Source organism: Battus philenor, unplaced genomic scaffold (genome assembly GCF_028537555.1).
Source record: "Battus philenor isolate CCGP_79_NKW_IND1 unplaced genomic scaffold, ilBatPhil1.0.hap1 SCAF_7, whole genome shotgun sequence".
In the NCBI taxonomy this organism is placed as follows: Eukaryota; Metazoa; Arthropoda; class Insecta; order Lepidoptera; family Papilionidae; genus Battus; species Battus philenor.
In genome coordinates, this window is record NW_027181737.1 from 7,765,766 (window position 1) to 7,791,993 (window position 26,228).

Here is a 26,228-nt window from a genome sequence, read left to right on the forward strand (position 1 = left end):
CTGGCTTTTTTTTAATACGCGGCAGAAGTAACATAGTTTTGGGTCTATTTGACTCTGAATAATAGTTTCGAATTATGTTTTTTTTCTTTATTTTTATTACAACATGTTAACTTAATTTCAATAGACGTACAATTGATTAAATGTTTAATAATATTAAAATATACATGTTAATTTATATTAACAATATTTAACAAGCTAATATTACAAATATGTCCCCAGTCTCAGTCGTTGCAACAAGTCGTCATTAAGTTGTTTTAGTCAAATTACTTTTGTTGTTTGTCTATTAATTATTAATGACAAATTATTCGCATCGACTGTATATTTTATCTTACACCAAGTATAAGCTGTTTCAATATATAGTTATTCTAGAAATGGGTAAGAAAGATTTTTTTATAATCTGTAGCAGGTATCAGTAATCTGTTTAGGCCGTTTTAATTTAATCAAATAGTGAACATTTTTAAGACTTATTTGACAGATATGTTTGTAACAATATTTTTATACGTATATATGTTATTCTCCGAACATAAGAGCTAGAAATTTCTAAAATGGGAACGTTATAGTAGGGTTGCTGACTCCTGGCTGTGTATTATAGAAAAATCCTTATACATATATATATTATCTTGACGACACGACTAGAACGTTCGTCTGTTTTTTAGTCATATGATACTTATTGTTTTAAAGGAATTTATTTCCCAACGTTTTGTTCACATTCAAAAACTTAATACATAATATTACGTCGAAATAGCTCATGATCGTTAGCAGTGGATGACCATCGGCTGAAATAATCGTCTGAAAAGCGTTCAGAAACCACTGATTTTCTTTTGTTACTTTTCCGTTAGATGGGTGCAAGTAAAAATCACCTCATCATTTCAGAGGTAGGCAGTCCACAACTGGACATGAGCTTTCCCCATCGATTTCTTATAGGCTGCTTGTAAGCTGCCTGCATCCAACATTTTCTGACGACATAACAAAGTTAGTAACAATAAGGTAATAATTTAATCATATAACCCTTAATTTATGTTTGAAAACTTATACATTCATAACAATTTTGTTCATTCGCCGGACAGAAGTAATCCCAGAAATTGCGCATTTAATCCCATTGGAATATTAAAGAGACGTTTACAGGTAATATTCGTTCAAGACGTGTTTTTTTGTTTGATTTTTCTAATATTCATTATTATATTTCCGTAACATGGCGTTTTACAAACAACGGTGACCAATACATTGGAAAATCCAGCAACAAAGAGTACAGGACGGAATGTTTTATCAACTGTAAAGATGTTGTTAAAACAACTAAGAAAAATTGATACGTAGATAATATTACTTGCCGTGTAATAGCGTGTTTAAATTTGATTTCTTAAAATTTTTCTTAAACAGGATTTTTAATATACGTTCATGCCTAATATTTGATATCTGATTATATATCTTTATATAAATTACAATTCAGATTATATGAAAGAAACTTTATTCGTATATGGCCACAATTAGACATAATAGATTATTCATAATGATGGATACCATGGATCTTGTAATAAAACGCCTTCGCATAAACATATAAGTAATTCATCTTGATAAGTCATCGAGATAGTCCAAGTTCAACGTCTTTATTAATAATAATTCGTAAGAACACTAACTTTCAACACATGTTTTGAAGCCTAAAACTAAGAAAATAGTTAGTCGAAATAATTGATTAATAGATACAATAGCATAACATTAGAATAAATATAATGGCACCTACATTGAACTAAAGGCCATTGTTTTAGGCGTTGCGTTCTATTAATACGAAAGATTCTTTAGTAAAAATAATAAATAAATTAGAGTTATCTTTTTATAAATTAATGCCAGCTAATATTTCACAGAATGTTGGCTAAGAAATTTCGTTCGAGATTCATTCGTTTCGTCTTCTATCAATTTTTTTTGTAAATTATCAATACTGATATTCAAGAGGTAACTTGGACTCACTTCATAGAGTTGTCACAAGAGTCATTGAACTGGTCGGGGATCATAAGGCGTCGCGTCGTGACCAACGTATCTGTTGTTTTTACGTATCTGAAATCCTTCTTCGGGTGACGTGTTATAATAAATAACCCTTCGAATTCCAAACGGGTCGACGTAGCCAAAGCTTCCTATCCTTTCATTAGTATCTTGTGTTGCTTCTTCGTGATATTGTTTTGGGAGGTAATAGCGGAATCCGTTTCTTCTGTAAGCTACACCATCGTACCCGGGGAATTGAGGCGTATATCCATCACCAATGCGAACATTGCTTTGATATCGACGCATCCAATCGTCGGCGTGTCTGTATGAGTTAGGATTATAAACGTCATAACGTCTGTAAGGAGTGCTGTCACTGGCGACGTAATGATCATCAAGCGTGTTTGAGTTTTCATAATTGTTAGCGTTTGGAGATTGTGCTGCTTCATCAGCAGTGATTGGTGGTACAGTGGGCCTTAGATTATACAAGGTCGATATATCGATCGAGTTAGGGGATACATCGACTTGCGGTGTTGAAGTAGGATACAATGATTGGGAGGGCGTTATTGAAATTTCATCTGTGTTGGATTGCGTTTGCTGGCTGGCCGTGGTAGAAGAAGGTAATGGAGATTGTGTCGTGGTACTTCCTCGAGTAGGTGGGTTGGAGCGATGCAGTGGTGGCGCTGGTGTGATGTTGAATCCAGAATCAGTTGGAGCAGTTTTTGCAATTTTTATTGACTCCTGTAAACAACAAATATTTTATTCTCCATGTCTATATTTTAGATGTGTGTTTCTCATATACATACATTAATTTATACCAGTAAATGACGAAAGAAACAAAATTGTATCTATATCTATCAGTATATAGTTAGTAAATAAAATTAATTAAACTTACATACAAGTCTCTTGTTTTAAAAATTGTAATATTAAACTGTAAATATTTTTAATATTTAATTAAACACATAGTGATATTAAGATCAAGTTTAAGAGTATTTATTTGAAATAGGACAGAAAAATGATCTAATCACCTATGTTGGCTATTAATAATATAAACACTCGTTTTTAGTGCACTAGCACTGGGTTAATAGAATACTTCATAAAAGTATGCTTCATTGATTGGTATATAAATATGATACGTGTATATTAGTATAGTCTTTGAGGTATATGTTTCCGTGTTTTATTATAAAAAATTACACCAGGGTATAGGTCCGGGCAAGATCCTGATAAAAAAGTAGTTAACGATATTAAAATATATACATGAATACATACTCCAATTGGACGATTCAGTCCGACGTAAACTGTTTTAGACTTATAAATTCTGTATCCTTGGTCGTCGGCAATGTAGTCTTGCAATCGCAGGAAGCCATCGGCGCCTACCCAACCAGTTGTTCCTGAAAATATGTAACAAAATTATGGAGCAAGCTAATAAAACCAAATCTATTTAATTTTGGAATATATATAATCTAATAGCTTAATAAAATTAACTATTTAACGATAAGTTTAAACATAAGAGACGTGAAATAAAAAATAATAAATGATATTATTTGAAGTTGATAAAGGAGCAATTGCATGGATTCTCGGGAAAGGCACACTTTGGGTAAATATAGCTCACTGCCACTGTTATTGAATTAGGACATCGGGCGAAAACTGTTTATACCATCAAAAATTCAAAATGTATGAGGTATCTACTTAAAAGTATTTTTATCATTATAAATTAAAAAAATACAAAAAATAAGAAACATCACTTGTGGTCTATACAAGTTTGTTTGTAAAAATTATTAATGAATGAGGCTAGTTGTTAAGAAGTATTTGTAATTGGCATTAAAAAATTTCCATGATAGAAAAAAAAATGTTTTCTTTATTTTTTCTTTTTCTTATTCATTGACTAATTACCAAACCACGAGAAATATGTTATAAAATATGTTAATATATTATAAAACTTGTGATCGTAGGTCCCAGGTTCGATTTTCGGGATACAATCTTAAATAATTCACACTAAGTGCATCAATTATTTAGGATTGCCACTGTTCACAAACAAGTTTCCAGAGGATGAGCAACAGCGTCCTCTGCGTATTGTAATACGAGTACCATACTGCGATCACCAATACTGCCAAGCGTGGCTATTAGGTATATGCCCCCCATAGATTTCTTTGAATGAGGCCTATACCTTGCAAAAGGCGTCCATGGGCGGAAAAGACAATGTTTATATACTTATTATTTTCTATTTTTATTAATTATGTAGTTCTGGTTACTTAATTTTCTTGGTATTTTTTATATTATATGAGTCTACACTCTTTAAGGAGATAATTCTTTTAGCATTAAGTTTGTCTTATAAATTTTCATTTAAACTGATAGCTGTAATACCAATTCTAATTTTTTTTTACGTATTAATATAATTGTTTAACTATATGGAATGATAAAGCAAAATAGAAGCAATGAAAAAGTTCAATTTGTTTATTTATGAAAAAAATTAAATTGTTACAGACACACAATATACATAATATTATTTTCATAATTTTACTGGATATTAATAAAAGGACAACGTAGAAACGTATGCATAAATAGTATCTTTTTATTCTGAAGAACAGCTGCCAACCCAAGAAAAATAATCATAATTTTACGATTCCTCTGTGATCTCACGATAATTAAAATACTTACTTAATTAATGTTTAATGTCACGATGAACATAAGTTTGCCATTTTATAACTTACTAAGTGAAAAAAATTTTATGTAGTACTACTGCAGTAAAGTTTATAAAACAAAAACTTTATTTAATAAAATAAAACTTAGATTAAAACAATATAAAATTAATTACTGTTACTATTGAAAGTTTTAAATGTTTATACAGTTATTTTTATTGTTAATGGGCAGTCACTACAAAGTAAGTGTACTTCGGAGAATAAGGTTATAATAACCGTAACTTGTAAAAGGTAGCAATAAACGCATTCTAAGTACGTTTATTTAAGTTAACAAAATTATAATGATGAACCGGGAATAGCGAAAGACCCGTACATGTATATATTTTTTTCAAATTGGAGAGTTTTCGTGGAAGATTAGTGAAAAAAGTCAAAGGTATATTCCCGAGATCACGAAAATTCTTTATTGGAATACTGACACTAGCATTTGCAGTCTTATTCTAGATATCTGTCTTGTTGTCACCTTAAATAAATAAAATTAAATAATATTAATAAAAAAAATTACTCACCAACGACCGAGCCATCTTTTAGCCTCCTCTCTTTGCGATATTGGCCATTGTGAGTTTGGTAAAGGAAATAGCGTTCATCGTCTTCATCAGTCTGTATATGGAACTGATCCGGGTCCTGCTGCGGGCTGTATCCATCGAGCGCAGCTAAAGCGCCGCAAGTCCACACCTGGTCGAATGTGAAAATTAATACAGGCAATATACGATAAAACAATTTTAATTATGATTTCCATTAATTTTTTTTAAACGTTTTTGTGCCAGTTTTTAATGTGTAATCGGACAAACAAAAAAAAATAATTCACACGTTCTGATAAATAAATTCTATATTCAGTTAATTCTCCGCGTGATTGTAACCATCGAATATTCGATCTAAATTACACATATCTGCAATATGATGATATTATTTGATTATAACACGCAATATAAGATAAATTTACTCCCATTAAAACGTGTATTGGAAATATGAATGTGATGAATATGTGGGTATTGAGCCTGTGGAATTTATTTAACTACCGAATTCCAAAAACAAAAATTACATCATACACTGTCGTTTTTTTTTTTCACGGATGTTGTTTATTAATTGTCACTATACCGGATTATGATTGAGATACCAGAACGTGAAAATACTTCAATAAGAACCTTTTTGCAAATACTATGATTGGAGATACTGTCTTAAGCTACGGCTCCGATAATCCGTTTCACCATATTGGCAGGCTGCTTAAGTTCTAGGGTAGCTGGACGGACCATGGAGTGACTGTGTATCCAAAAGAGCCTATAAAGATTATGTCGGTTTCGTTTGTTACTTGTTACGCATACGGTATTCTGATTAATTAGCGCTTTATAGGGCCGAATTATGACTCGATCGATATAATATGTTGACAATAATGAATCACATCACTCATCAATAAAAATGCATAAAACTTACAACAAGTCGATGTGTGGAAAATAATGTAAAATAAATAATACAGTCGAAAATAAATTTCATAACGAAACTTTCGTTATGTATTTAAGTAACTCGTTTATTTTGCATTGAATTAAAATAATAAGTTTTCTGTCAGTAGGGACGGTTTTTATGCCTTCTACCATTGTTGTCTGGCGTCCAGTAAGATCTTTCACAATTGTATAAAAATATCGACAAACTACTTCTAAAGTTGATCAACGTAAATACGTTTAAGCTGTATATTGTATTTGTATTTTATTTTAGAATTAAAGTTATGATTTTCCCGCTCATGCACGTTTCAAGGAACATTGAAAATAATTAGGGACTATTTTCACATAAAACAATGGAATGCCGTTTTTGTAAATATTTATAATTTTAAGAATGTTCATTAGCATTTAAAGAAACCTAAAAACATTACGGTAATTAGTGAAGATTAAGGTTCTCAGAGATTGATGTAAAAACTTGCACGCCTTGGTCATCTACGTTGTATTTTTTTACCCTGGTCTCGTTTTTCATCGTCTCTCGATGTGCATTAGCCGTAAAATCGGACAACGAGTTGGGAGACAATAGCTTTGCCTCGAATTAGAGACGGAACATACAATTTTCAGAACAATAGCTCGATACTAACCAGTCACCGAAGGCCGTATTGACGTAATGAAAACACATGGAAACAATACAATTATTCAGACTATTTCTATTGCAAATATAACGGTTATATTTACATATGCGGAATAATTTAATATAACCTTTTCATGACATTGTCACAATTCATAAAGTGCATTTATAAAATGTAAGTATACATTTTCATCACATTAATATATGTAAATTAAATGTTAATCACTTGTAAATGTGTATGTGAACCCATTTTGTATAATCACCGCCTGCTGTGAATTATTACTTTGCTTTTAAAGACCCTTTTTATTTTGATTATTTAAGAGATTGCGATTTTTAAGTCTCCCTTAAATTTATATTCTGTAAACACTTGTATAAATATAGAATACGTCATTATACCGAATCTGTAATCAAATATTCTGAATGTAAATTTGTGTTAACAGATATTATATTTTTAAGCTGATGTGTTTAAGTTTGAAAATATTTCTTTTTGTGTACGTATATGTTTGTAAGTTAGAAAATACAAGGAAGCAAGTCAGCAGTACACATGCGTGCTTTACTTGTATTTACAGCGACTATTCTTCTAGAATATCAATTTTAGTATTCATAAACAGCGACCTGCAAGGTTGGTGCCATAATAGCCTCGGGAACATACGTGGGCTGATAACTAAGGATCTATGCGGAAACGTTTTACATGGATATTGGATTAGACTTATTCCACTAATTCACATTGGTATAGATAGAAACAGTTACGCGTGTTAAATAACAATTAAAAAGTGTGATATGATTTTTTGTGACGAAATTTTCGGTAAAGAATAGCACAGTGATGGGTTTCTAAGACTTTGTAGGTTATTTTTAATGAGTCAGACAAACGAACGTGATGTAATTTATCTGATGCTATGTGATTCATCAAAAGTTTACGTTTATTCCTGACAAGAAAACAAATCGCAGATAAGCTCATGTTTTCTTAATACCTAAAAAGATTACTTCTACGATATTATGTATATTAAAACATATTTCCTAATAAATAAATGATAGGTCAAAGTAATTTATTAAGAACGAGAAGATGAGAATTCTGTGTTATTTTTAGAAGGGCTTATGCATTTTATTGATTTCTAGTACTCAAAATTACAGCAGTAGCAAATTAATAATTTAATGACTTTGAGAAGCCCGCAGTAATTAATTTACTTTGTGACCACTGAATATACAGGTACAATTTAATTATATATACAAAGATTTAAGACTTAAGCACGCCTTTAAAGTTCCATAGGTACGATTGACATTTACTTTGGCTTCACCATTTAGAGCTTTCGGTCAGTAAGGCAGTGGTATTGTATTGTTAACAATACGTCATTGTTGGGAGTGACTAATTGTTATGTTACGACAAATTCATTGTACCGAAATTATGAAAGGTTACGGTATTTTTGTCCAGGCTACAAACGCATGTATTACTGGTTTTAACTCTTTTTTGTATCGCCATAAAAATATCAAACTAATGCTCCATAGCCTAAAACTTCGCGCAACTTGTAAAGGGTTTCTGTTGGTAGATTTATATTATCAAAACTAAATGAAAAATGTTATATTTGGCACAGAGATTTAATTTGTTTCAGTCGAGGGTTGCAGGTTCTCTGAAACAAGTAACGGTAGTTTTGCATGTAGACGTGGCCAAAATGATGATATATAAAACCTAAATCTGCTACCAGATACCTTATGTAAGAAAATGTGTTAATGGAAAGCGCATAGTTGTTTTTATTAACATTGTATCGTTACTATTTCTTTTTTTTTAAATATATGTCCTTATTAACGTAATTTTACGTTTTTTTAAATTAACGTCAGTCCAGAAATAGGAAAAATTAACGAAATTTCTACGCTTCACTTTTTAGCCTGACAATAATTCACTCTAGTTATAAAATTAATGACGTCGATTATCACAAAATATATAAGTTATGGGTTTACTCTAAATACGGCTCCCTTTCTTAATACACACTAAGTATTCTAATAAATCCGTTTTGACATTTAGCAAAAGAATTGACACATAGGAGAATAGTATATTATAAAGTTAAGTTTTTATGTAATAAGTTTTCAATAAAATTGGAATTTTTTGCGGAAAAATTAAATCGTGCTAGAAGCACGACCAAAAAATCTCATTAGTAACGTTCATAAAAATTACAATTCTTTACAGTTCTGTTGTTATTTTTACGCTAATTCCGTCAAAAGAAAAATAGACATTTGAACAATGGTATAATGCATGTAAAAACCATAGCTAGTAGTAAAAACTGTACTGTAGGATTTGAAATATTCCGCGACCGAAACGAATAGTAACAAATCGTTCTTGCTGGGATATATACAAAGTTTTATTTAATCTGGTCTTTAATCTATAATTTACAATGGTGAACATTAAAAAATAAACTACAAAAATGCAACAGTAATTACAAAGACATGAATTATATTTATTAATTATTTGGAAAGAAAAAGGATATAATTCACGTGAATAAACACAATACCGTAGACAATTTGTGTGAATATAACTTTTTAATATTATATCAATTTTAGTTTAAGGCGTCGCCAGAACGTAATGAAAGATTTTAATTAGTATTCAATAATACGAGTAAACGTAGGTCTCGTAAAGAATTTCCTATAGAAAATATCTTGTAAAATAAGGTCTTGATATTTTAAGTACTGTTTATAATTTTACATCGTCACCTGGCTATAAACTAGGCTAGCCTATTCATATAAATACTTGTACGGTAACATTGACGCAGATAAATTGTTCTGTTCGCATTAAAAACAATGAATAATCAAAACATGAAAAATTCGCCTGGCGTTCAGGAAAGATAAGATTGAAGAATTTTCCTTGTCGGAGTAAAAGCAATACAAAAGGTGTATTATACTATCCATAAATTTAGTAGACAGCCAGCGAGTTCCATATGATATCTTAGACCTTCATTTACTTAGTTTTAAATCTAAAATTATAAGTACACTATTAATAAATGTTATTATAATATTTTAGAATTCTAAGTTAAACGAAATGGTGGATATTATAATGTATACATCAAATATTGTTAAATTCCGTTTAAAAAGAACAGGTGTTGAGTTTCTGGCCTCGCTCATCTCAGAAGATCAGCGTCCTGAGCCTGTGGTAGCTTACAACAAAAAATCTTAAATTACTTGAATAAAGATATTTTGTATTTAAATTTGACATCTCGATGCTACAAGTTTAGTCAGGTTGCGTGTTTTTATTACCTCTTCCATTCTACTTCTAAAATAGTAAAGAATGTGTTGTTTTCTTGCTAAAAATTTACTCACGATTCAAATATACATTTTTCCTTTAATTTAAAGTGGAGTTTATAAGGGTGACGTTAGCTCAGAGTATGAGTCAAGGCGTGTCGCGACCGTTACCATACATGGGAGAAGATAAGTCGTAGGCCCGATAAGCAGCAGTTACGTGACGGTGGTAATAGCGTTGTCTATATATTTATGGAGTTCTTAGGTAATTCACGAGTCCTAGTTTATGATGATTTGCAAGCGAATTCCATAAAAAGAACGTAAAGAAAAATTATTTTTTATTTTTTTGATTTCAAGAAACTGATCTATTAGAAAACAACGACAATAAGTCGCTTAACAGATATACATAAACAGGATAGTTCAAATTAAAGAAATATAATTATTAATACAATTGAATTAATCGCATACTTTGTGATGAACCGGTGATGATACGATTTTTTACGTTCCGGTCAGAGATTTTTATTTGCATTATAAAATTAATTTACGTTTAGTAATCGAAACTACGCGTAGGCTTTGTCGATAATTTAAAGCATGAGATCAGCTTACATGGAATTAAGTAGGTGGGGCGAAAAGTAGTTCGTATGCTTAACTATAGACTATTTAAAAAAATTAACTATCGATAGCAATAATATTTACATTTTTTATACTATTGAAAGTTTGATGAAATGATTTATAAGTTCTGTTTCTGTTCATATTTTAGGGGTTCGGAAAGTAATTTCGCTTTCTTAAGTTTAAATTCACACGACTACATTTTTAACAAGTTTTTATTTGTAATCACCAATAAATTCATGCCTTCGTTATCAACAGCCTTTTGTCATCTAGGAAACAAATTTTCAATACTGGAGCGGTAAAAACCAATCGGTTTTTCCGTAATATATGTCGACAGAAACGACATTACTTTCCGGGCCTTCTAATATTTCCACATAGTTAACTCAAATCAAGTAAGAAAAATAAACAACTTAATAAGAAAAAGGACTATAGTCATACAAACAAACAGATACACGTCGCATTTAACATTGTACGTGTTTTGTAAAACAATTATCAGAAAAGATTTCAGTTCATAATTGAACTTGACGTAGGAATCTACCGCATTTTGATCTGAACACGTGAGGGAATCGATATAAATATAGACGAATGTTTTTTTATAGAATTTGTTAATCTATACAGATTGAAAGATTGGTTATAGGTGTAAAAGGGTTGAATGTATAGCTCATTTGTCAGCAAAAAGTGTTAAAGCCTTTGCACCTATTTCCAATCACTCTAAAATATGCTACATTATTTAGTTTTTTCTACTGAAATGCAGTTGGGAAATAATTTCTGGCGAACAATATTTAATTATTTAATAGGTTGTTATTTTGGAAACGATTTTTTACAATATATTTTTAAATGCACAATATCGATACGTTAGTTATTATTTCTGCATTCCATTGAATTTTGGATAGGGTGTATCATAAGTTTATTGACAGCAATTGAACTGTACGTTCACCTCTTTTAAACTTTCACACCAATAACCAATCACTCGTATTAACAATGAGTAATCGGTTCGATAAATCAGTAATATAATATGCTTGTTATTTAAGATATGTGATTAAGCCTTCATTGTTCGTTAAGTTTAAAATTGTCTATTTATCAGCAACTTTGGTAATGCGCAATCCCGTGTCCGTGGGCGCCACCTACTGTGCGTGGGTACGTAGGGTAAGCAAATCCGCATTGCACGCGTAATGTAACCTTGGATGTCATGTTCACAAGGCTAGATTTACATTATGGGGACAATTTAAATTGAGTAATTTGTTTTTCCGGCTAAGGAATTACTACTCCGTTTTAGCTGCTACAAAGAGTCATTGTTCCGAAATTTATTTAAAGAGGTACTGAAACATGGAAGAAAAATAAAGCACTTGCGTGTACAAATAACTTTTAAGATAAATAATATTCTAACGTGAATTTTTTTTTTCACTATTTAGCAACTATTATTATACCCTGAGGAACTTTATCAAGCAATAATGATCTATTGAACAACTGAATAACGGAAACAAAAGAGTCATTAACTATTATTAATAGTTAATAACTTAAAAGAAGTGTAATATTCATTCTATTATTTTCATAGGAAGGGTACCCTTACTATAGGTATCGCCAGAAAATTTTTAAATGTTTTGATGAGTCATATGAAACATTTACACTGTTTACCAAATTTAAGAACCAATTAAAAGGGAGAAGCAAATAGAAATCCGGACAAAAATTTTTCGCAGAAAACAAAATAAAGATAAGTAAACAATGGTTCTTGTGCCCAACAATGGCGATATATCAAAGTAATTAGTGAAAAAAAAAACTTTTTGATGGCTTGGGCGAATTCTTGATATGAACACACGTTCCCCGGAAACAATGAAAGTGATGTTCTATGCGACACAATGCGTCGTAGTTCTCACGCGACGAAAGTCTGTTGACGTAATTGTACACCGCAAGTTTACCAACCAATGGGAAAATATACCCATAATACATGCTAATAGAATAAATTAACATTTGCAAATAGATAGTTCATACACGTAAATTCTACTTGCTAATAATTAACATGTCAAATAAATCATTTGCAAACTATTTGGATATTGATTAAAAGGAAATTATGTTTTTAATTAGCTTTAAGTTTACTTGTTCCGTTAAATTTCCTTTATGTTTGTATATTGCCTCATAACGCTAAAACCGGGGAAACGTTTCACAAAGAACAATAGTTTAAATATATGTTACATTAATGTTCTTCATAATTAATCATTGTGCCAATTTATTTCTTTTATAAAAACTTTTCACAAAAGATTCTTATCAAAGCTGATATAACAAATAATCAGATAATTTAACACGTTCATTGTAAAAAGATATCATGGAATACATACTATTTTGTTTTTATGAACTATTTATGCAAGTAGAGTTATTAATGTAATTACTTACAATTGAGGAAAACACAATGCGGTTATACTTGTATTTATTTTATTTATTAACAATAATAAGACCAATATTTATATAAAATATCGTTATAATTACTATATCTATATATTAGTAATGAATTACATTGCTTTTAATAATAGAATTTAAAATCCTCCTCTTTTCCTGCGTCGTGTGCCTACTGAGGGTCGTAAAAATATAATAAAAAGAAATAATTAATAAATAAACCATGTACTTTTATTGCGTACGAAGTACAGTTTATACTAGGTTATATCTTTATTTTTATAGGTACACATTAAATAAACTTCTCCGTCTCGAGCTAGTGAAGTCTGTTACCTACACCAGCTTACATCAAATGCACATTTTTCCAAGAATGCACCAATACATAAACACCCAAATACTGAGATAGTTCCAGATAAAGTGTTAGCTTAGATTAAATATTAAATGAGTACTAAAAACTTAAAGTTCTCAGTTAAGTAATATTTAACTGCAACGACAGTAAAATTTCTAAATTATTTATTTATTAATTAATTGTGAAACAAATTATGTATATTTTGAAATTGATATACAGACAGATGCAACTGTTAAACTAATATAGAAATCTGGAGCGCGTGAACTATGGCCTGAAGTTTATAAATTGCAAATTGCTAAATATGCAAAGTTTAATAAGTCAAATATTTTATGAAAATTCACTAGTTTCAACGCAATTTTCATCTTTTATACGAACTCGGCGTGATCAACGTAAATTGAGGAAAAAATTTGACACTTATATGAATAATAGATATCATATAATTAAATAAAAAACTAATTTAAACTTTTAATTTAAGCTAAAATTCAAATTACTAATATGCCAGTTCTATGTATCGAAAATGTTAAGTAAACTAATATTTTTTGATTAATCGATACTGTATGCCGGCTGGCCGGTAGTCAGCTAACTCCCGAGCGAGTTGAAGCCTAAATAACCGGTCGTGTACACTTATGTGAAATGTAATATAAAAAGGCATTCTATTTCGTTCCAAATTGCAAATTCAATTCTGGTTTAACAGATTGGTACGACCAAAGGTACTCGTATGTTGCTAAGACATATAATAATTTGTTTTATAAATTAAAATTACATTTTATTATTCTCTTGGCGAACTAAGAAAATGCCGGCTTTGATTATAGACATCTCTTATTCTCATTTATATAACATCCGTAAATGCTGTGATGTTATTGTACTTATATTAAGTATATATGTTTATTGTCGGCCTTACCTAGTTTTACAAGTTAATAATATTTTTAAGTTTTTATTATTAACATCACGTAATAGTATTTAGATTGCAGAGATGTCAAATGTTTTACCTACAGATTTTCTTCAACATATAACAATTTGGTCGTAAATCCGCCGCTAAGCAATAATTTCTAAGTTTTATTTATCTATGGCCAGAGTTTGAAAAAAAAATTAAAACTTAAAAGCCGGTAATATTACAGTATTCTTTGACTTCTTCTCTTTTCAGCCGATGGACGCCTATTGCAAGACACAGGTCTCCCCCAAAGATCGCTGCAATGACCGATCCCGCGCGGCTCGTATTAAGCGGCTTAACTACGCATCGGTTGCACAAGCGATGTGTCCCGTCCACTACCACTTCAGACAAGCAATTTTTCGAACTACATCGTAGATCTTGGTTCTTTTATGGATCTTCTTCTTTCTATATCCCTCTCCATTGCTCTCTGGGTGACCTTGAGTCTTATTTAGGAGGCCCGTCGTCATAAGTGTACACGCCTCACGTATGCCATATGCCATCATCGGCAACACATATTGGTTAAAGACCCCTACTTCTTCAAACATTGCGGTATTTTGGATGAGACGAGGTTTCGTAGCTTCCTGAACGCGTTATGCTTCTTTAACGTGTTGTGTTAAAATTGTGGGAAAGCTTTTGCATACATCTATAGTTTCAACGGCGGTGGCCTAGTGCCTCAGCGTCTTAAGGTAGAAGTGTCCTACTCATAATTTTAAATACGCGAGCAGAATAAAAACGTGCACTACCGCTGTGCCAAGTACATAAGACAGTAAGTAAGATGTACACAAGTCTGCCACTAAGTTATTGTTTTGGGAGGGCATGGTATCAACTCTAGATGTCACTCGTCAAGCTGCGCATGAGAAACTCTTAAGTTCTTTGTCTTTTCACTTTGCTCAGCCAGGTGAAGATGGCAGATATACTCTTTTTTTGGAACACTTTGTGCTACAATATTCTGTTTGTGTGTGAGTAGTACAACGCACTAGGTCAAGTCCATCTCGTTACTTATAAACGATCAAAATTCGACAAAAATATATAAATATGTATGTCTTTATATTAAATATACTTTACAGAACCAAATAAAAACCTTGGATTGATGTCTTTGTAACACTTAACAGCTAAAAATGTAAATGAGTATGTTCACTGATTCATATGCAGTCGATCGGAAGTACGATACGTAAACACTGTGATGGACATATTACACAATGCTATTGCAAAATAACGCGTAAGTAAAACCGCGACACTTTGGCATGTGCCAAAAGAGTAAGCACTTTCTAATTCAGGACCGGACATTGCAATATTGCAAACGCTTAAAGGTGTCAAATAACACACTATACTTCTTGATAATTAAATTAACGAATATGTCTTTGTGGAACATATCAGTGTGTAAAGTATATGCATTGTGTAAACAGATGTCCATACAAATTTACATACATGTAGATGCGTACCGTGCACTGATTTCTTATCTCCTCAGTCTAAATGTTACTTCATCGATATGTATCAAAATTGCTGCTTTTGGCTATGCTTAGCCACATTCTTGTTCGCTTTCAAATTGTCCGTCCTATGATACGCCAGTTTCCGTTTCCTCAAAAATACCGTTATGTTTTTTCTTACCCATCTTATTCTTAACTTACCGTTCAAAAGTAATCTGTTCCTCTTGTAACTTAATATTCTGACTCGAATATTAAGTTCTAATATTAAGTACTCGAATCTCGAACTATTTCGCAGGATAAGGAGGACGTCCCATATCTTCCGAGGCTATGGCCCTGGGATATGACAGTTTACTTACGTTTTCCTTAATGGTTTGTGAATTATTACAACTTTATATTCTTCATAATAAGTGTGCTCTTTGCTGGGAAGAAATCCTCGACTGATAAAATCATCACTCATAGATCTACACGTTTCTATTGCTGTATTATAAAAGTTAGCAGATTTTTGTAGAAAAATGTGTTTACCATTTTCTAGAAATTTTCGATTCTTGCGCCTTAACGAAGTTGAAAAAAATTAATTATTTGAAATAGTCGTACCGGTTTCGATTCTCACGTGTAGCATCACCTTTGTCGACGAATATTTATTTATATGTATTAGGAATAAGGATTTGTTCAGAAACCATATACACTACTGTAACATATACTGTTTTGCTTGACATATGTCGATGTACAAATACTAATAAAAAATGTAATAATTCGGATGCATTAATAATTTTAACAATTCAGTTCGTACGTTACTAATTTTATTATATACACACACACACACACAAATATATATATAGATGTATACATATATATATATATACATTTATATATATATATAAATGTATGTATGTGTATATATATACATATAACTATTTCATTATTATTATAATCTGTTATTTTGCAATTATGTATATTTATTTAGAACATAATCTGCATATTGAAACACGGCTGCTAAAATATTAATTAAAAGCACGGATATTGCAAATTACTAAGAAATTTGTCTAGGATTTGTACACATATCGTTAAGGAAACAAAGTTAATCGCATATTTCTTATAGCCGACGTTATAAAAACGATTAAGAATAAACGACTAAAGATTATTGAACAAATTACCGGTCGATAGCGAAACACGTAAAGATTTAATTAACAAATAAAATGCCGTGCCTAAAATATGGATTACTTTGCACGCTGTTTCAGATTTCGATTCTGCGATTTGTACAAATATTTGGAAATACAATTTGGCATGCGAATTTAGTCACGATAGAGGCAAGGTTATTTCGAAAAAATATAAAGCAATTAAATGTTTTTGAACGGTAAATCAAACTAATATATATTAACAAGTGAAAATATTACGATCGAAAGACAAGACAAAAATAAAATAAACACAAATCAAAAAATACTTGTGTGATTATGAAATTGTTAAATTTTTAATTGTAATATAATTTATTTCTAAAAAGATTTCAATCTATCTAAAAAATGGTGGAAATTATTTTTATATAATTAAAGAGTATTTATAAGTAAACGAAAAACTGTTCGCAGGCTGCACGAATTGAAATTTATAATCACCTTCAATGCCTGGTTTGCATATCTGTTGGTTTAGGTTTTAATTTTTACTACATTTAATAATATTATCAAATTTTAATTAAAATATATTGCCGAGCCCATCATATCTTTAATGGAAAAATATAACTTTTCGGTTGAACCAGTGCAATTAAAAATTTTATTGTATCATCTATACAGTAAAATATTGGCAATACATTGGCATACAACTAAATAAACAAAAAAATTTTCTCCGTGGTGCTTGTCTTGAATGTTACATAATACACTAAAAAAAAGAGTCTAGAGATTCTAGAGCACTGCTCATGACAGTAAAAAATAAACTCCATTATAATACCACTAAGCACATCCTTATGGGCGGTGGCAACCGAGCGGGTAGGGTGACAATCTCATATCATTTATTACATTTAGTGCCTTAATAGTATAGGATGGTCACTGCTCACAAAAGCTACCATAGGATGGGCAGCAGTGCTCTCCGCATATCATAACACTACACTACGACCGCCAGCCCGCTTTCCATGCGTGACGACGAGCAATGACGGCATTATATTAAAAAGAATGATGATATGAACAGTTTAACGAAGTCTGCGTTATTTAATTTTTTAATAATAATTATTTTTTATGTTCACAACTTCGGTCGCCTCCAGCTATGTTTTGTAAAAAAATGTGTAGGCATTTTAACACTATTGAACAAAAACCTTGTTTTTGCGTCATGTGATTAATCATTTTGGATATTTTTTTATGTGACGTGTGAAATAGTCATGTAAATATATTTAGTTGAATACAATTCTTTTACTGAATTTTTGAGCTTCTAATGTTTCTTCTATTCTTATTTTCTTTAATGTGCTTGTTATTTGTCGTTGTATTTGTACAATTTTATGACGTCTCTTTATGTAAAGACTGTTATTTATATCGCATTAGAATCTTATTCTGAAAACCATGCGTGTATTATTCATTATTTAGACCTTATGCCATTGAAGATTGATATAGTCATTCTCACTTACTGTAAGACCTTGAATGGTACAGATGGATGTATTTTCTGAACAAGGTTTCTTCATTGTTTCGTTTTTAGCTAAATGGCCTTTAATGCGGTCGCCGGCTGTATTTTCAGTGCATGGTTATTTAAATATTTTTTTCTTATATTATTTTAAAATCACTAAACTATTCCAATAAAAAAAGGATATGAATCTATAATAAATGCGTCATTTTGTTGCAGTTACCTTTATTATAAAAAATAATTAATTCTTTTTTATTTATGTTAGTATATACATATTACACAATGTTGTATTATTTGCACTGTTTATGTATGATAATTGCATCAATACATACCAGATGGCTAATGATGGGGGCGGATATGTACTCTGCATGTAAATTATATTGGAATTATATTGTAATCTTCGTGTTTTGCTAGGATCATTACGGAGAATTCCTTGACAGATGTCGCTGCTAATGTATAACTTTGGTGTAATATATATTGTATCAAAACAAATAAAATAAAATAAGAATTTATTTCCGTCGTAAAATAAATTCTGTGTATAAACTTTATTTTAAATTACTGTGAATATATACGAATATAGTTTATGCTTTAAATATTTTTTAGTTACGCTTTTGTGCATTTCTGTTATGTTAGAAGCTGCCACTGCAAAGTTTCGCAATATTCTGATATGTCCAGGTTATAACCAGCATATGCATATATGGATGATTAGCGGATTTTGTTTGTTTTATGCCTTAGTTCCATATGATATGAAAAATACATTACATCATTAGGATCAGCTGCTTCTTAATAATAGTCCGTTTATACGGAGAAAAATGTTAATCTTCACCCATCTTTTGCATAGTGCGAATGTGTTCTCTATAATATCTATTTATCAAAGGCATTGTTAAATGTCTTTACAACTGTTGACACCCACTATAATCATATGTCCCTTTCACTTGCTAACAAAAGTGTGGAAGAAAGAGCGCTATATTAATTCTGTACAGCGATTAAAGAAAAAGGTCTGTTTAGATTCACAGGCGTATTACAAGTTATTGTAATGCAAAGTTTTATTTAGAATTTCTTATTCCTGGCTACAACTTAGTTCTTATTTGTTAATCTATTAAAATAAAATTGTTTAAATAGACTGACAAAAATATAACAAAAATACAATGTCGGTATTTCATAGGAATAAAAACATGATTTATCTCACGTAGTTTATTTTGCAATAGATAAGCGATTGCTTATTCAATCACGAGATGTTTGTTAAGAGTATTAAATTTAGTGAAAACGTTTTTGGGTATCAAGTTAAGAGTGATGTTTACAGTTTAAACATACGTAATTTTCTGGTATAATAGTGTATATAGTATGATAATGTATATAGGTGTAGATAAATTATTGTTGGATATGTTAAATCGTATGAATGAAGATTTTGAACTCTTTTTACTATTATTTAAGTTAAAAAACGTCACATTTCACGTCTGATGTTATGGACTACTTTTTACAGTCTATTTTTGTTACTGTCTAGGTTACTGTTTATTGAGTGTATTTTTGTCACTTTTTGTCACTAAATCATGTTTTAGGCCTCTGCCAAAAATCTATAACGGGTATTTGTCGCTGGCGCCTATAACTTGCGAATAATAATTACAACGGCCTAGACCGACATGCGATGGTCATCGCTCAATTTATATAGGGACGACAACTTGGTTTCAAGAGCAACTTTAGTGTGACCTAATACCTCGAGGTATTACAGAAGTTGTACGTCACAACTAGGTTTTACAATACCAAACTAAAATTTGAATACCGGTGTTTGATATTTGAAATTTGAAATATCGAGATACCGGTATTATTATTAATAAAATAAATGTTATGTTTTTATTTATCTCAGTTGTTATATTAACTTGTTAACAAATAATACATGAAATCCAATAAATATTGTTCAAAAATAAGTAGATATTATTTATTCTATTACATAGAGAGTAGGAATAGATATTTTTGTTGTTGTTATAATTTTTGTTTGTTGAGCCTGTTACATTTTACATGTAACAGGCTCGTATGACATTATATAATTAAAGAAGCAAAAAATATAATTAAATTGAGAGTATTTATAAAATAATATTAATATCTTGCGATTTGTTTATTAATGTATGCTCTTAAAAAACTTGAATAATCAATCGTTTCATCATCAAGCGAGGATCAAATTTTCGTTAGATTTATATTGTGCATAAATTCAATTTTTATTAACTAATCTAATACCGATATACCGTTTTTTTTACATGAATACCGGTTTTTAATAAACGGACAAAAATCCTCCGGGATTCCGGTATTCGGGATTCGGGTATTGTAAGCCCTAGTCACATCAATATTTCAGACTGCCGACTGACTTTCGTGACTTTGACCTAATTAGGCACATTACTACAGTAACGAACAATGAAAAAGTATTAATTATAAATATTATTAGATATTGTTTAGATATTTACAGAAGTTTTCTTAAAAAGTTGTAATAAAATAATGAATCGACTTTAATTTTTTTAATAGGGTTTTTATTCGCTAATTGCATTGATGGCTTTTAGGTTTAAACTTTTTTGTATATTATTGATAACGCAACACAATTTTCACTACGTTGATTTGTGTATTACACAGAAAAATTGTTAAAATCAAGTATATATAGTAATATAATTATTAGACTTATTTTCAAAAATATTATATAAAGGCTCTAAAGTAAGTAGATAAATTTAAGATGTATTTGTTGTTTTAGAGAATGTAACTTCTATTTAAAGTTGATTAAAGTTAAAAATTTTCGTTACTTTTTTGTTTCCCATTCAATTTATTGTTGGCATGTCGATAATTAAAAAATAAAAATTACATGTAAATGTCGTATGGGGATGTTATTTAAGTTGTATCCGGAAAGTGATTATTTGGAAATGCTTGTTATATAAAATAGCCATTTTGTAATCGGGTCAATGTATCGAACGCGATAAAATCGGACTTGTTTTTGAATTAGTGGGTGTAACGCAATGGGCAGCGTGAGACTGCTACGAACTGCGGTAAGTAGTTGTACTTAGGGTTGCCAATTTTAAAATTTTCATACACTTCATAACTTTGTCCTTTAGTATATTCTATTTACAATGCACGTCAAAAATTTAAATTTTAAATCACAATCAAATTAATCTTAATAATTGTTGTAATATATGATAATACACATTGCAATTTAACCCTAGACATCAATTTAATATTAGTATAAATTATATATAAAACTTCAACACAAATCCATGATTTGTTTCGACATTGTACTATTTTTTATTATTTTTTTTCTGATAAAAATTAACGAGATTTCTTTTCTTAAAAAACTATATAGCTGACTTTGACCTTCTGCGAATATTTTCAGAAACTGGAAGGGTAAATATAGTCAGTGAAGATTATTATAATTTGAATTTCTAAATTTAAAAATTATAAACTAAAAAAATAAAAAAAATAGTGAATTAGTTTCATATTCATCATTATTGTAAAAATTTCCATAAAAATTCATAAAATAATCGTTTTTGTACTATTTTAAATATATTGCAAGAAGTTATTAAATATAATCACGTGACAAATCGCAAGTGAAAACTCATGTTAGGAACTATATTCTAGCCAGAAGTTTTATAATATCATAACATTCATAAATATTCAAAGCAATGTCAAGCCCTGTCTGAAATTGACGTGTATTGCGTAAGCTTGACCTAAGTACAAAATTTTCTACAGATTTGTGATCGTATAGAATGCCCGCTAAGGTTACACATTCTAGCGTTTTTTTTTTTAAAAAGTGTAATATTTTTTAACTCCAAAAGCTTTGCCGCGGTAAAAGAAAAGCTTTGACTTGTTTAAATCAAATTATTGTCAATCTCACCTCATGAGGATTCATATGATTATTCGATTTGATGCTTAAAATGAAAATATTGCAGGTCAATTAACTCACGGCACAGCAACAATATACAAGATACTAATGGTGTCCCACTTTTTAATATAAGTACTATAGTCTAGGCGGATAAAGAAATATCGAAATGAATAAAGTTGACGATTCTTAAACTATGATTGAGTAATATTTGTACGTTCGCCCACTAACATTGAGGATATAATTTACACCTACCCACTTTTAGGTATCACTAAATACCGGTATCGCTATGAATCATATAATTTAAAATCGATGTGAATTTACTGACCGTAACTTGACGCGGTAAATATTTTTAGGGGCAAATCTACAATATCACAATACAAGATGATTGGGTATAGATGTAAAATATTTAAAAGGGTGATCATAATCAAGATCAAGATCAAGAAATAAAGATAAATGATCTTATTAGATCATTTATCCACTATGTGGTTGGACGTATTAATAAATTTTCATTACATGGATAAGAACAAGTAAAATATCTAAGTACCTTTTTCAAAACGGGTAATGATCTTGCGGGTGTAATTGCTACTGGTAAAGCGTTCAATAATCGGACAGCAACAACAGTAAAGGATTTCTCTATAATTTTAGTATTTACTAGTCATCTTCAATTTCAAGTTTTTCGATTATTGGGGCAACTTATAATGTGTGTCTAAAACACAGAGGAATCTTCATTTAAGGCAAGGAAAAGTAAGATAATTTAAAAATGCTATACACGACGGAAAGATGCGGGTATTTTAGCTAGCTTGAATGGACAGACCACATGAGTCTACTGCGAAACTCAGGTACGTAATAATATTTGTGCAAAAAACTTGAAGGCTTCAAAGGGGTTTTTTTTTAGTAACATTAGCATCAGTATAATCAAGGATGGCAGCAGAAAGGATTCTATCAGTGAAATGTAAAGGACTCCGTGCACATAAAAACCTTCCATTAACATCTTGAAGCTATGGTTCCCATGTGAGTGACGATCTTAAATATAAATAAATAGGAGTTAAAACCAATAGTAAAGCTAGGATTTTTGTACGAGTTCATGTATAGAAAATAAATTATTATATTTTTAATAAATAACTTCTACCTTTATTTAAATTTCGCTGGTCTCTAATTTAAATAATAATTCTTAAGTCAATTAGTATTCTAGGTAATAATACCAATCACTAATCGCAAAGCATGAGTAATATCATCAACAATGTTATAGGATCCATTTAAATGTATGTGGAATAAATGTGGAACATTGTTATGCTCTTAGTGTGGTTTCATGCAATAATTGCGCATTGTGTTCGTGATACATGCATTTCGACGGACTTCCGAACTCGAGAACTGGTGTCCATATGGTTACCATAAATGATTTAAAAAAATGTAGGACTCAGCAACTAATTACTTTTAAATGTTGATCATTGTTTGAATTTTTGTCTTATAATTTATATATATATATGTATATATATATATATATATATATATAATATAATAATTATATGATATTAAGGATAAAAAATACCTTTATAAGAAATTTCAAGATCGATTCTGATTTTGGATTAAGTTTTTTTTTTTTTTGTTAAAATAGTTTAAACAGTAGGATACTGACTTTTTATTTATGACTAACAATAGCGTTTTAGCAGATAGACGTGATGTAGGTGGATCCTCCACTACGTGGACTGACGACATAGGCAAGGTCACGGGAAGTCGCTGGACGTGGGCAGCGGAAAACCGGACATCGTGGCGATCTTTGGGGCTGGCCTATGCATTGCAGTGGGCGTCTATCGATTGACATGATGATGACAATGTTTTCACGTAACAAAAAAATACTTGTCCGGAGAAAGAGTAATTTATGGTTCCAATTTTAAGCAAGGTAGTTCTCGGACTATTGTTCAGCACGTTTGGTTTAGTGACATGACGGACGGATTTCTCGCAGTACAATTTTTGCTAATACCGCACTAAGTTATTTAAATCGCACCAGCAGTTAACTATCGCTAATTTAAATAACAAATAATTGCATCATACGCTTAGTAATACAAGTTTTATTTGAAAAGAAAAGTCTTCAACGTTTTAGTTTATTTGTTTGATCTTATTAACTGTCCTATTTTGTAACATCTTTCACTTTTTAACTAGAAATGCAAATAATTTAAATGCCTAATTTTTAATTCAAATAATTAGCATAAAATTAAATTTTAATGAAATTGATAAGCCTAACCATCGTTAGGTGGTTTCAATATTACACATTAAATTACGTAGTGGCTTTAAGTCTGCCAAAAGTCGGTCAAAACATAGGTGCGCCCATGCCCAGGTGTTTTTCTGTTCTTGTGTTATATGTAGTGTGCATTTATGTGTAAATTATCTTCAAATGTTTTTTTTTTAATATTTAATTATAGTTCAAGATATGTTTATTATAAGAGTCCAGTTTTTTGTTCAACTGAATCAACATAACATAAATAGATCGGTTATCTGATGTTATACCGGAGGTAAAAAAAAATTATTTCAAAATTAGGCAGTTTTCAATAAGATAGCACAATATATTGTCACACGTTGAAACTTGTAGATTATAAAGTTTTAGAATATTGCAACTTGAATTAAAATTTTACTTTAATCAGGGGTTTACATCGTATTGTATCATCATACAGATATAACATAACAAACAAAACCTATATGACGAAAAAGATGTTCAATAAGCAGCAGTAAGAATATAAAAATGATGTCCGGGATTTTATAACACAATTTGAAGCGCAGCTATAGGATATATGTTATGTAGCCTAGTATACTACTAAATATTACACAATGTGTACGATAAAAGTGAGCAGTAAAACTAAGATGTAAAAAAAACAATTAATATTTCTTATTGAGAAAGGCAAATTAGTATTTTATCTAAGATCGCTATGAAGGAAGGAAAAAAATTTCATAAATTAATGGTAATCAATCTAATGTTCACATTTGCACAAAAAACGTAACATTGTAATGATGTAATTTTATTTCATTGCTTGCTTACAACATTAGAAGAAATTATTAGAAATTGGATAAACAGTGCATGCATTAATAAAATTACTTAAAAGTGGTCACGGCCACTAACACCAATTACAGCAATCGTCGAAAACGTGCAACTGTCATGCATCCATAAAACCGCCTAATTTATTTCTATAACGACATACGAGATTTCGACAGATGACCTGTATTTGGAGATTATAAATCTACACTGCGTTAGACTTATTCGTCTTTGGTATCATTAGTTTTTTTAGTTTCATTTTTATGGGGTATTATTGTTTCATCATTATCACCATCTTTATTTCAAACATTCTTTTTCATTCTCATTCATACGTCCAGTGCTTCCAACCATCTAACCAGGGTGACTTATTCACTTTATTGGAGGACGTCCTTCACAATACTTACCGGTACGTAGTCTTTACTCCAGAAGTTCAAGGCTCCAGTGACCATCAATTCAGCTCGCTATGTAACCCGTCCACTGCTACTTTATCTTGCCAAATCTATGGACGAACCTAGGTAGCTGATATAGTCCATGAATCTTCTTATTTCTAATTCGATCTCGAAGGGAAATCTGGAGCATAGTCCTGTCCATGCCACGTTGAGCAACTGTGAGGTTGTCAATGAGGCTAGAACTGAGAGACTACCATTTCAACGAGTGAATCAACGCGTGCATTTTATTTCCTTTAAGTTCCGTTTTCCCATGTTATTTATAATAGAATCAATAAAGCCATGACACTGCGTTCGTTACAATCAATAGTGTGTATGATTTATAATGTCCACTAGTCTCTCGAGGGACGACTTTTATACATGTAGCGTGCTAACATAGTTAATAGGTTAATTGACATTTAATTTATTTTAAATGTATCCCTTAAGATATGTACTTGATTAAGATATTGTTGATGCTTTATTCATTATATTATTGTGTTACCTTTTTTCTTTACGGAATCTGTCAGCATTTTGTTACACCTTAAAAAAACATTATACCAATTTCTTTAAGGGCTTCATAAAAAAACGTAGTTGTTAATCCAAATTTTCAACATTTTATAAAGAACATATCTCTCTCTGTTTTCAACCAATAAGCGCCCACTACAAGGCAAAGGATTTC

General features: G+C 30.6%; 1 protein-coding gene across 1 annotated transcript in view; it reads right to left on the reverse strand.

Annotated features, from left to right (window-relative positions):
- Positions 1 to 118: 118 nt before the first annotated feature.
- The window catches only part of LOC137930900 (uncharacterized), a 40,681-nt gene continuing 14,571 nt past the window's right edge, over positions 119 to 26,228 (reverse strand). The window contains exons 3-5 of the mRNA XM_068774252.1: positions 5,177 to 5,342; positions 3,241 to 3,362; positions 119 to 2,712 (exon numbers count right to left, since the gene is read on the reverse strand). Of these exons, the coding sequence (XP_068630353.1) occupies positions 1,984 to 2,712; positions 3,241 to 3,362; positions 5,177 to 5,342 (1,017 nt within the window). The 3' untranslated portion in view covers positions 119 to 1,983. The remainder of the gene's footprint in view (positions 2,713 to 3,240; positions 3,363 to 5,176; positions 5,343 to 26,228) is intronic.